The sequence below is a fragment of the Sebastes fasciatus genome, chromosome 2, assembly GCF_043250625.1.
Source record: "Sebastes fasciatus isolate fSebFas1 chromosome 2, fSebFas1.pri, whole genome shotgun sequence".
In the NCBI taxonomy this organism is placed as follows: domain Eukaryota; kingdom Metazoa; phylum Chordata; class Actinopteri; order Perciformes; family Sebastidae; genus Sebastes; species Sebastes fasciatus.
The window spans coordinates 41207769-41220877 of record NC_133796.1 but is presented as its reverse complement, the minus strand read 5'-3'; the positions used below and the strand labels follow the sequence as shown (position 1 = coordinate 41220877).

General features: G+C 41.7%; 1 protein-coding gene across 4 annotated transcripts in view; it reads right to left on the bottom strand.

Moving 5' to 3' along the window:
• Positions 1–1821: 1821 nt before the first annotated feature.
• lrrk1 (leucine-rich repeat kinase 1) overlaps positions 1822–13109 on the bottom strand; it is a 116032-nt gene continuing 104744 nt past the window's right edge. For 3 of the 4 annotated variants that reach the window (XM_074624485.1, XM_074624498.1, XM_074624508.1), the window contains 5 exons: positions 12806–13003; positions 12385–12599; positions 9638–10090; positions 6464–6565; positions 1822–4489 (listed from right to left, as the gene is read on the bottom strand). In XM_074624485.1, coding sequence (XP_074480586.1) covers positions 4312–4489; positions 6464–6565; positions 9638–10090; positions 12385–12599; positions 12806–13003 — 1146 coding nt within the window. In that variant the 3' untranslated portion in view covers positions 1822–4311. The remainder of the gene's footprint in view (positions 4490–6463; positions 6566–9637; positions 10091–12384; positions 12600–12805; positions 13004–13109) is intronic. The other variant, XR_012592545.1, reaches the window with a different exon arrangement.

The following is a 13109-nucleotide window of genomic DNA, read 5'->3' as shown; positions in this document are numbered from 1 at the left end:
ACTGAGCATGATTTATTCATATCAGTCCAACAGAGGGCCAAGTCTTTTTAAATGACAAGAGCATCATTCATGATATTTGTAGTGCCACCATGTTGGCTGCAGAGTAAACTCCTGGCACCGAGCCCTGTCACCCAGGAGGGGCCAGGAGGGGTCAGGAGGGGTCAGGTATTTCCAAGAAAAATCTCTGTAGCCTCTTGTCTTTTCAGGATTCTGGATCATTTAGGGGTCTAAAATATTACAGCTAATGTTACAGCTGAGATGTTTTCCTCACAATGTGCGGTGCAGTGGTTAGCACTGTCGCCTCATAGCAAGAAGATATCTGGGTTCGGATCCTGTGCAGGGCACCTTTCTGTGTGGAGTTTGCATGTTCTCCCTGTGTTCTCCCCGCATGGGGTTCCTCCGGGTTCTCTGGTTTCCTCCCACAACCAAAACATGCATCCCAGGCAGAATGGGGGGGTTGCGTCAGGAAGGGCATTCTATGCCAAATCAAATATGTGGATCATATCTGCTGTGGCGACCCCTATTGGGAGCAGCCCGAAAGATGAACAACTATGTTTCCTCGCAATCAAATGGTCGTGTTTACATACTTTACTGTCTACTGTCTGTAGAAACCAGATCACTGTGAGAAATCCAATTAAGGAAAGAAACCAGTTTAAATAGCACAGTGTGTATGCAACTGATTAGCAAACAGATTGTGCAAATGCACACTGGAGCCTCAGCCCCTAATGATGTCATCAGGGTTAAGGCGTCAGTGTGCTTTGAACATAAAGTTCAGACACTGCCCCCTCATTCTGAGGGGGCAGTGTCTGAATAGTTAAACAATGACGACAGAGAGACCCAGCCTTTATATTAGCTTGGTCATGGACAACATTACAAGCTGGAGGTGTGGAATTTAAAAGTGTTGGGCGTTTACCAGAGACTGTCTTTGGCATTAGTGCTCTGTTTATGTCTGTCTACACTGACAATGTTATCACCACCAAGCATGTTCAATGAATCCTATTTATATATTACGTGTAATGGTCTCGGAAGGCAACGAAAAGTTATCGACCATAGATGTTCTTCTCACGGCTTCTTTCATTAGGGGTTGCCACAACCACCAGTCTTCTGGTGTGGAAATCAGATTTTATGATCCTGACCCTGCCAGACCGGGGATCGAACACAGGACCTTCTTACTGTGAGGCTACAGTGCTAACCACCACTGTACCCAAACTGGTTCTATCACGTCATCATGTAATCCCAACCACTCCATTACCAAGGTTCATCTTGGTTACAAGTGAGTAAGATGAGTTTGAAAGCTAGTCAGTGGACCCTTGAGTTAGAGTTTTCCTAAAGCTTGTATGGTTCATCGTGGAGGGTGATGACTAACATATTTTGTGGTTTCGTTTGGAGGACTTGTAATACGCATTATGGGAATTGTAGAATCCTGTGCGACCCTTGCTAAGTACTGAAAGTCAGGATATATCACCATGTGCTGTTTAACTTTTTTTAAATGTATCTTTAAGCCCCCCCAAACTTCATACAAGTGAAATACTAACTGGGTTTGTGGTTACGTTAACATGTTGCTTTACATATCACATGACTGTTGTCAGTCAGCAGCAGGTCTAGCAGAAAGCTATGCCAAAGCTCTGAGCAGGAAGCAGCCTCTTATGTTTGTCATACCAAGCAGGAGCCTTGTTATCAGCTTCCTCCTCCCATCTGTCATCATCACTTCATCACAGGAGGCGTCTCTCCTTCTATCCCAGAGTGTGCAGTGCACGGATGCAGAAGGACAGATTTGTGAGTATTTCCATGTGTCTCAAAGAATAACTTTCAGACACGATGCAGAGTTATCATAAGAACTTTATTCAGTAATATATTGTACAGTGATTGTGTACACAACAACTTCTATTGCAATGCACTTTCATTATACATTCTGATAAATACATAACCTTTGCCTTACTATTCGGCTGTTATGAACAATATACAGGTCTTCACTGGCCACTGGCAGAACGCAAATGGGCCAAATTAAGACAACAAAAGTATTTGGTTGGAAAGATAAAATGGTTAAAAATATGTAAAACCATGTGGTTTCCTACAGTGGTTCTCAGCGTTTCATTGTAACCACACAATAAAGCCAACGCTTCACCCAAAGCCCTGCACTCAGTGGTGCCTGTGCTTTTAATTGTGCATGAATCTGCCGTGTCTGTAACCTGTGAGCTCCAGTGGTAACACTAGTCCTACGTGGATAGACCAGGGAGCAAGGAAAGAATAAAAGCATATACGTGCGTATGATACATTTTAGATCATTAGGTAACAGCCCTGAGGGCTGATGTCTGGCTATATAACTAGCCTATAGAGTGCTAAAGTCCCCCCCCCCCCCTGTAGATAGCCTCTGCTCCACGGGCATCTGTAACTCAATGGTTTTCTTTCAGAAGAGTTTCTGAAAAGCTGAAATCTTGGTGGTGTTTTCTGTCAATAGACTAACTAAAAAGACCAAAACAGCTGCAAAGAGACACAAAGAGACTCACAACCACTATTGAAAGAAACACAAAATGACCACAAAGAGACAGAAAAAAACTACAAAGAGACTCAAAATGACCACAAAGAGACAGAAAACAACTACAAAGAGACTCAAAATGACCACAAAGAGACAGAAAACAACTACAAAGAGACTCAAAATGACCACAAAGAGACAGAAAACAAGTACATAGACTCAAAATGACCACAAAGAGACAGAAAACAACTAGAAAGAAAGGCATAACAACGATAGACAAAAATAACTGTAAAAATACCAAAACAACTACAAAGAGATGCAAAAAAGCTGCAAAGAGACACAAAGAGACTCACAACGACTATGAAAAGGGACACAAAATGACCACAAAGAAACACAAAGCAACTACATAAAGACTCAATATGACCACAAAGAGACAGAAAACAACTACAAAGAGACGCAAAATAACTACAAAAATAGGCTAAACAACTATAGAGTCTGTGTGTCTTTGGTAGGAGAGCTGGTGGGGCCTTTTGCATATCTGTGTCCAGGGGCCCATTGTCTCAAAATCCACCCATGAAGGGATGACATCATTTGAACCAAGAGAAAAGTAATATACCCTAGCAAGCTATTGGCCCACTGTAAAGGTCTTATGGGAGCTGAAGTCCTACTGACTTCAGGTCCGGCTGAGTTGGTGACATCTGTGGTTAACTGGGTGTATTAATTAATAAATAGGAGTGTGAGTCTGTCAGAGAAACAACAGAATAACAACACCCGGTATGGTAGCTGTTTACTAACCCAGCCACGCAGTCTGTTGTTTTAATAAAGAAGACTACAGAAGCTATGGCCAACAAAACTGAATTAATGATGCCATGATGCAATACATATACTACATTATGTAAAATGTGCACATGTACTGGCTTCTATCTTCCGCATCAGTACGTGCCGCATCATTTCTTGTGAATCCCGTGTGCATGTGAGGGTTAACGTGAGCCCTGTGAAGGAAAGGCAGACCAGTAACAATGAAAACCCAAAGAACATGTTTCAGATGATTTCCTATTCTACTGAGGTACAGATGCCGGTGGAACAGAGTTGAGCGAGGAACACACTGCGGCGTCTGAAGCCAGAATGGAGCTTAATTTAAAAAAAAATAAAGTATTATGTTTTGATGGCAGAAGCTGGGAACCACTGGTCTGTTACATAACGTTGCACAGATGTTCTCTGACAACAATAGGAACTGTGGCTGGCATGCAGATTCATGTGGCACAGATAAAAGAGAGGAACAATGTGTTATGAGTCAGCGCCGCTGCCATCGACGACCTGCACACAGCTGTTTCTCCAACAGCAATTCATTTAAAAGAGTCAGTACTTGTCCCTTAAGAATGTCCCCGTCCATAAAGTTGCAGATTGGAATAGTTAAATGAAGGGGACACTGAAATAGACGGAGAGAATAAACAATGGATTGCAGCAGCTGGAGTCAGACACAAACAGTCCACCACATCTTGAGCTGAATTCCAGTCATACCAGACTGGACGAAATATGAAATTAAAACCTCTGTGCAGAAGTAAAGTTTTGTTCTGGCAACTTTGATCTGTGACTCAGCTTTCAGGGCTGATTACAGATTTGTATTATTGGTACCGACGTATGAAGTGAGGGGACCAAACCGCTGTGCACAGCTGGAGGCTCAGCCCCCCCCCCCCCCCCCCTCCTACGTTGCCCTGATGTCAGCGTTTGGCGGCCCCCCCTACTCCGAACACTTGCACTCTGTCGGCGTGTATTCCCCCTTGGCTCGCCTGCCGTACAGAGCTGTGATTCTGCACCTCGCCGACGCAGCACAACGGCTACCTTCTTTTCCTCAAGCTGGTCTCCAAACGGCCGAGCTCCTCGTAAGACTGGTAGAAGACTTCGAGCTCTCGGCAGCCCCAGCCCCTCCAGACACACAGGCACCACTCCATGTTTTCCTTATGAAAGCCACATACAACTGTGTCCTTTGCCACTAGTGCTGCCTCCTCCAGGATCCTGAGAGAAAGAGAAGAGAGGGAGGAGAAGTGAGGGACACGAGACAGAGATCGATTTACGAGGGGAAAGAGAGGGATGCAGTGCAGGGAAGGAGCTGAAGTTGGTGGCGCATCTCTGTGCACTGTAATTAGCTCTTCCTAGAAGCTAGCAGGCAATTCTAGGAAGCGGTTCCCTGGAAAGCCACTGAGGATACTGAATGCACTGTTAGCACTGAAGTTACTATTTGTCTAAGTGCTGGTAAAGAACTAAATAAACCCTGTTGCACCGCTCTGCTCTAAAACGTCTACTCCACAAACTTTATTTTCTCCTGTAGAATGGATCAAAGAAGAAGAAGAAGAAAAGGAACAAATACTTTGAAACTGTCTCTAATTTATGAAGGCTGTGACACAAAGCATTATGGGAGGTAGAAGAGCTTCTGGGTGTATCATGTATCATGCGGAACAACCATGAATTATCTTCTTCCATTGTTGTTTCATCTTCCTGAGGGGTGTCATTATCCTCTACTGATGCTAGTTCATATTCTGTGATATACAGCCTCGTGGTTACAAGAACAGGTGAGGCCGTGCTCTGTGAAATCACTACGAGAGACCCCAACAGACACAATCAATAACAACTCAGGGTTTAATAGAGTTCTAATGGAGTGAAACGGTCCAATCAGAGGGCAGGCAGCATTGTGTTCCTGATTGAACAACACAACAGCAGCTCCGTGATGTACATGAAGCCCTGCAGGCCTGACGACCTCTCCCCTTGACCTGAGCCATGACCCCCCTCAATGTGTTGCCTATGTTACAGGTGCACCATGCAATAACTGCTTATTAAGGGCCCTGTGTTGGGTGGCCCTTTTATTGCCTGTTGCTAAAAGGCCAGGCCCCCTCAGTGGGAAGCTCACACAGAAGTCCTTTCTGCAAAGGACCAGCTGCTGCCTTCTTTGCAGAAATAATTACAGACTCGGCCGAGCACCATAAGTACATGATGACGGATCTCGCTAAGCTTTATTGAAGCTGCATCAGTAGATTCATATATAGCTCTTTGGCCGGTGGTGAATGGTTTCAGGCAGAGCTGAAAATAGGCCTCCATGCAGGTGGAAGAAAAGCCAATTTAGAACTCACTGAGACCATTTAATGTTAGAAAGAGTCGATTCAAATACAGAAATGAGATGAAGCCTATAAGCAAATCAAAGTTGTTAAATGATAAATAGATTTAGGGACATGAAATCCATCATATTAAAGCAGATGCAAAATAACACATTTCTATTCAGAGAGGACCTGTGGCTGTATCTGTGTCTAGATGCTCTCTGTATGTCAGTGACTTGACATGTAGAGACTGATATTTGAAAAGTGTAGACCGGTTAGAAACTGTTTTGTGGAAAGCAGCTTCTTTGGCCAAATACTATATTAAAAAGAGCTTTAAAGCCGGTAAAACAACACTTAAACTAAATGTGTATTATTATCAACATTTAAATAGTTGGGTCTTTAGTTCCATGTGTTCTTTTAGAATATAATCTGCAGAAAAATACAGAGCATTGAGATACCGGTACAGCTCATCGGTCCTCTCTGTGGTGCTCCTGTGGATCACTGGTTCAGAGGGTGAAGCAACTTGTTTTGAGATTCTATTTACAAGCCCACTAACAAACCTGCAACTCGTGTGCTTTATGATCAACAAACTGCCTGTGACATCATGAGATGTTTGTCTTTGAGGCTGCATTACTGATACAAGTCTTGGAAATGAATGTACACCTGTAGTAAAATGAACACTGACTACTACCATCCCTCATGCTATCATCTAGAAAATGTTAGTCCAATATGGCCCAATAAAGAGAGCAATGACATACTGGGGACAAATTTAAAAAAAGAAGATACATAATTGTTTTACTGATTCAAGAATGTGTTGACAAAACAAAGGAAAAAGTTGCACGGCCTTAAATCCCACATCGTGTTTTGATGGAAACTAGCTGTTAACAGGAAATGAGCTCACCCCAAAGAGGAACATCCAGGTGGACTGAGGACAGCAACGACACGCCCCCTCAGCTCATCACCATGTGACTGCACTTCAATGACCATCACATCACCTCCACGCCTGCCAAACAACCACACACACATATAAGACACATTTAGAGTGAACATAGTAGAGTAAAGCAGGTAATCTGGTGGACACATCTGAGCCGACACCTGATTCAAATGTTGTTAAATAATGACGTGAACTGTTAAAGCTAAAAATAACCTGCTACCAGGAAATATTCAAAAAGCGTTCAGTGATCGAGATGGGGGTTATGGTTTAAGGGGAAAAATTAATTTCAAAACTCAGTATTCGTACATTTATTTATTTATTGGTTACTTAATATTTATTCTGTCTTAGTCTATCTTCCTATTTTTTCTGTAAAGAATAATGCAAATTTGTGGATATTTGATTTTGGGTATAAGAATAATGTATGCATGGTCGGATGCTGTGTATTGTATATAAGTATATATACATCTATATATATGTATATATGTGTGTTTGTGGTATGCAGTGTGCGCATGTAGTGCAATATGCAATGTATATATATATATATATACAGTGCCGTGAAAAAGTATTTGCCCCCTTCCTGATTTCTTATTTTTTTGCATATTTGTCACACTTAAATGTTTCAGATCATCAAACAAATTTTAATATTAGACAAAGATAACCCAAGTAAACACAAAATGCAGTTTTTAAATGATGATTTAATTTATTAGGGGAAAAAAGATATCCAAACCTACCTGGCCCTATGTGAAAAAGTAATTGCCCCCTAAACCTAATAACTGGTTGCGTCACCCTTGGCAGCAATAACTGCAATCAAGCGGTTGCGATAACTGGCAATGAGTCTTTCACATCGCTGTGGAGGAATTTTGGCCCATTCGTCTTTACAGAATTGTTTTAATTCAGCCACACTGGAGGGTTTTCGAGCATGAACGGCCTGTTTAAGGTCATGCCACAGCATCTCAATCGGATTTAAATCCGGACTTTGACTAGGCCACTCCAAAACCTTCATTTTGGTTTTTTTAAGCCAGTCAGAGGTGGACTTGCTGGTGTGTTTCGGATCATTGTCCTGCTGCATAACCCAAGTGCGCTTGAGCTTGAGGTCACGAACTGATGGCCGGACATTCTCCTTCAGGATTTTCTGGTAGAGAGCAGAATTCATGGTTCCATCAATTATGGCAAGTCGTCCAGGTCCTGAAGCAGCAAAGCAGCCCCTGACCATCACACTACCACCACCATGTTTAACTGTTGGTATGATGTTCTTTTTATGAAATGCTGTGTTAGTTTTACGCCAGATGTAACAGGACGCACACCTTCCAAAAAGTTCAACTTTTGTCTCATCAGTCCACAGAATATTTCCCCAAAAGTCTTGGGGATCATCAAGATGGTTTTTGGCAAAAGTGAGACGAGCCTTTGTGTTCTTTTTGGTCAGCAGTGGTTTTCGCCTTGGAACTCTCCCATGGATGCCATTTTTGCCCAGTCTCTTTCTTATTGTTGAATCGTGAACACTGACCTTAATTGAGGCAAGTGAGGCCTGCAGTTCTTTAGATGTTGTTCTGGGTTCTTTTGTGACCTCCTGGATGAGTCGTGGATGCGCTCTTGGAGTAATTTTGGTAGGCTGGCCACTCCTGGGAAGGTTCACCACTGTTCCAAGCTTTCTCCATTTGTGGATAATGGCTCTCACTGTGGTTTGCTGGAGTCCCAAAGCCTTAGAAATGGCTCTGTAACCCTTTCCAGACTGATAGATGTCAATGACTTTGTTTCTCATCTGTTCTTGAATTTCTTTCGATCGCGGCATGATGTGCTGCTTTTTTGAGATCTTTTAGCCTACTTCACTTTGTCAGACACGTTCTATTTAAGGGATTTCTTGATTGAACAGGTCTGGCCTGGGTGTGGCTAGTGAAATTGAACTCGGCTTTCCCAAACATGTGGTTGATCACAGTTAATTCATGATTTAACAAGGGGGGAGGCAATTACTTTTTCACATAGGGCCAGGTAGGTTTGGATATCTTTTTTCCCTTAATAAATGAAATCATTATTTAAAAACTGCATTTTGTGTTTACTTGGGTTATCTTTGTCTTACATTAAAATGTGTTTAATGATCTGAAACATTGAAGTGAGACAAATATGCAAAAAAATAAGAAATCAGGAAGGGGGCAGATACTTTTTCACGGCACTGTATATATATATATGTGTGTGTATGTATGTGTGTATGTATGTATTGCATATGCATATTGTATATTATAAATAATATGCACATATAAGAAAAGATAACAACTAGTCAATATGATTAAGTTAAATATGTAAGTAATGAATTGGTATTCTGGATTGATAACAAATTTATAGTTTGATAAGGATAATTATATCAGCAATTAATTTATATTTCTGTACGACAGAGATTAAAAGGTAATAATTATAGTTAGACAAATTTAGGAAAATGTAATTAGAGTATATGTATGGCTCAATAAGGAAGCTGGTTAATTATTAATGAATGACTTATGGAGAAGGGGTGGGATTAAATACATTTGTACTTCTTCTCACTCCTTTTTGAATATCTAAATCAAGGCATCAAGTGTTTGACAATTTATTTTTCTCATGCTTTTCATTGTATGTAAATACCACTTTTTGGTATGATCATTCTCTCTTTCTTTCTTTTTTTCTGTATTCAACATGTTCTAAATACATTTTGAATTGAGATGAAATGAAATAAAGTTAACTATAATACGCAGGCTCCACTCTCAAACCTTAAAGATAGGGTCTTTACTCATAGATCTTTACCAGCCTACACATTCCACAAGTTTTAATGGTGCAAGAATTCAGTAAATCAGATTTTGTGAATATGTTTGTTTACATCGTCATGATGTGTACGATTATTCATGTGTTACTCATTTATGTATATCTATGTGTATGTATTATTCCAGTTTGTTTTTGTGCACTTATTTCACTGCATGAGCAGTACACTGTAACCCGTGTACAGTTACATGAAAGGTATGTATACTGTAACTTGGAACTAAGCTTTCATAATTTTGATATTACAATTAAAGATGGGCATGTTTAATACCTTTATTCGCCCTGTTCCTATCTAGACTGAATCAGATTCATATTCAAATCGTTCTAGCTGGTGTCTTTGTGTGGTGCAGTGTTTTGTACCTGGGGATCCACAGAGTTCCGTTCACTGGCAGCACATTGAAGGCTCGCAGCTGAGGCGGTGTGGGGATCACGGTCTCTGCAGTGTCTCGATCACTGTCGGGGTTCGTGGACACCCGCTTGTCCTGGTCCCTGCCTGTCTCCTCCCGGTCTGTAGGCGGTGGCATGCTGCTGCTGTGGCTGGCTAATGAGGCGAGGTCTGCGGTGCTGGAACGGTTCGACCCCAGCGGCTCCAGGGAGCAATTGGATGATATGGAGCAGTAGTCTGTCAGTGAATCCTGGTGCTGAATGATCTGAGTACCCGCCTTCTCACTGTAGATCAGTGTCACTTCTCCATTAGCCCATTCCGGCTTCTCTTCTCGGTCTGCGGTCTTGAGTTCAGTGGTCGTCACCATGGAAACCCCTGCAGGACGCTGCACAGGGAAGACGTCCCGAAGAGGATTGCTGTCTCCGCAGCTGAAACCATGAATTAACATGAAACAGCCGCTCAAATCATAACAGTTCTGTTTCAACTTGGCATTGAGCAGCTTTCCTCTCCATAGCGGTGAGTATCAGACAGGTTAACATCGCATATACAGTATGTGACATCATTGCTGTTAGTGTGCAACCTTCTCATTAGCATTAGCTAACCAACCTGAAGTAACAGAATATAATATTGCCTCATATACTCATGGACGTGGGAGGTCAGAGACTGTTCTGCTTTGCTCAGCAGCTAAAGTTAACATCACTCCCTGTCAGCTTATCTTATACAGCTCAGTATCACACACAGTGGCCTAATGGGCCTCACAGACCCACATCAGGAGGTTTCCAAACTCAGCCCAACTCTCCAGGAAGACCAAACTTCCGTAACACGATTCCCCTCCATGGACAGCTAAGGAGCTGAAGATAGAGAGGAAAATCTAAAATTTTTAGGAATTAATAAGTCCAAACCAGTTTTATAATACGTAAATATTAGTATATTAAGTGCAACATGTATCAGTTCCTCAAACTCCAGAAACTATTTACTCTAACTGCTGAAAGTTTTTTTCTCTGCTGCTAAAATTAGGATTTTCTGGTTCAGTTACCTAGCAAAGATGGCAACGGAGCAGGCCTCGAATCATCCCTTTAGATAGAAAGTAGATGTCACATACATTGCCTCCATGTTTCCCTGCAGTCGATGGTTTTAGAACATTATTCATTAACAGTGTGGTACTCCCTGTGCTTTACAGGGGGATGCTTCCTTCGCCTCATTGTCACAGAGATGGTAAGCTGGGGTGTTCATTATCCCGGCCCGTTCTGAATTTCTCGGGACCATTATTGATAGTGATATTTGAGATTGATATCGATATATAGACCAAATAAAATATGCTTTTTCGCTTTCTTGCTGAGAGTTAGATAAGAACATTGATATCACTCTCATGTCTGTATGGTAAATATGAAGGGATTGTCCATTGTTCCCACGGCCTATTATTCTGAAACCCCAATAATCAGAAAAATACATGCATAATGCATAATTATTCATGTGATGTTCGTTGCATGGAGTGTGTGTGTGTTTGGAGCGACGCCCTTCGGAACAAAAGGCATTTGTTTAACGGGGTGTCGGACAAATAGGCTTTTGGTCCAAACGTAATTTTTTTTTTACCGTGAATTGACCTGCAGTTAAGTGTCAAATTTACGTCACAAATTGATATGGGGCACACTTAATTGTAGAATTAGAATCATATATTTTTCATTCTAAAATATCTGCACAGTATCCCGATACACATATGCTTTTAAATACACAGCAATTAAAAATGTAAACCTGACTGTTACTATTTACTGTAGTAATCATCACTTTAATTGTCACTAAAGAAAATTAAAGAACCATGCACCCAGAAATCAATTTATTAAAAAGTGCAAGACAGCCAATCTGAATGTATAGTATAAATAGTATTGCCACCATATGGAGGCTGTTATGTCACTTATAATCCAACTGGTAGACAACTTAAAGGTCCCATATCGTGCTCATTTTCAGGTTCATACTTGTATTTTGTGTTTCTACTAGAACATGTTTACATGCTGTAATGTTAAAAAAAACACATTATTTTCCTCATACTGTCTGTCTGAATATACTTGTAATTACCCTTTGTCTGAAACGCTCCGTTTTTGTGCATTTTGACGTAATTGCAACAGAATTGCGTTGCTAGGAAACAGTTTGGGTCCATGTTTACTTCCTTTCAGCTGATGTTATTAACATACACTGTAACAGGAAATAAACTGTGACACATTTAGAATGTTTACATTTAAAACCGTATAATGGTCTAAATATTGTATATTTGTGACATCACAAATAGACAGAAATCCTAACAGCTTGTTTCAAACGCACAATTTCTGAATATGGGCTGTGTGTGTGTCTCCGTATATTGAGCATTTTGACAGTTTAACAATATTTATACAGCACTTAAACCTGCTTTATAATATAAAAGACATGAAAATCTCACTTTTTACAATATGGGACCTTTAAATAAATAAAAAAAATGCTAATTATCTATGTTGTGCTATAAAATGAATGACCTAGCTGGGGTTATTTGATTGAGATTTTCAGCATTTGTTATATGAAGAAAGTTCACATCAGTCATCGTCAGCACAAAAAGATATCTACCGCATATTTTTGTACTTAGACGGATGTGTTTATAGACAACTGCTCCTTGAAACGTTCACTATCCCAAATCCTACACCTGATGATGATGAAATCTCCCTGTGGCAGTCCTGTACATTAAAGCTCCACTCACCAGTACTTGGCACAGAGCTGGAAGGAGGCAGCATGGTAGAGCAGCAGGGTGTTGATGTGGTCATCCAGGGTCCAGACTGCCTCCTCTCCCCATAGACTGAAGCTGGTTGTCATGGATACAATGGAGGATGGCGGGTTGTAGGGCTCCAGCCTTCGAACTGCCTGAAGACTCAGACAGTCAATGACCAGCACGCCCGGACCATTGGAGAACCATAACTGATAAACACCACGGACAGGGACAGGGACAGGGACAGGGACAGGGACAGGGACAGGGACAGGGACAGGGACAGGGACAGGGACAGGGACAGGGACAGGGACAGGGACAGGGACAACAGTGAGGATGGAGTGTTAGCTCAATGTCCATAATGTAAAGACATGGGTTACCTTCTTAATGACTTATCAAACATGACATATCTGCTCACCTGAGAGCCACTGCTGACTAGTGCCATGCTCCTGACTGGGTAGGGTCTCTGCCTGGGATCCGAGTCCTTCAGAGCAAACACTGTCTTGTTGAGGGTGTGTGAACACAGGTAGGATTCCCCCTCCAGAGGAAGGTCCTCCACCAAGCTGTACACTGCCACCAGGCCGTCAGACATTCCCGCAAACACTCTGGCCAGGCTCTTAATAGGTGAGGAACATTTACATTTTAATAATCATCTTACAGCCCGGACACACCAGGAACGTCAGCAGCGCGTGGCGGCTGCGTTACCTGTTGTTTTTTATTTC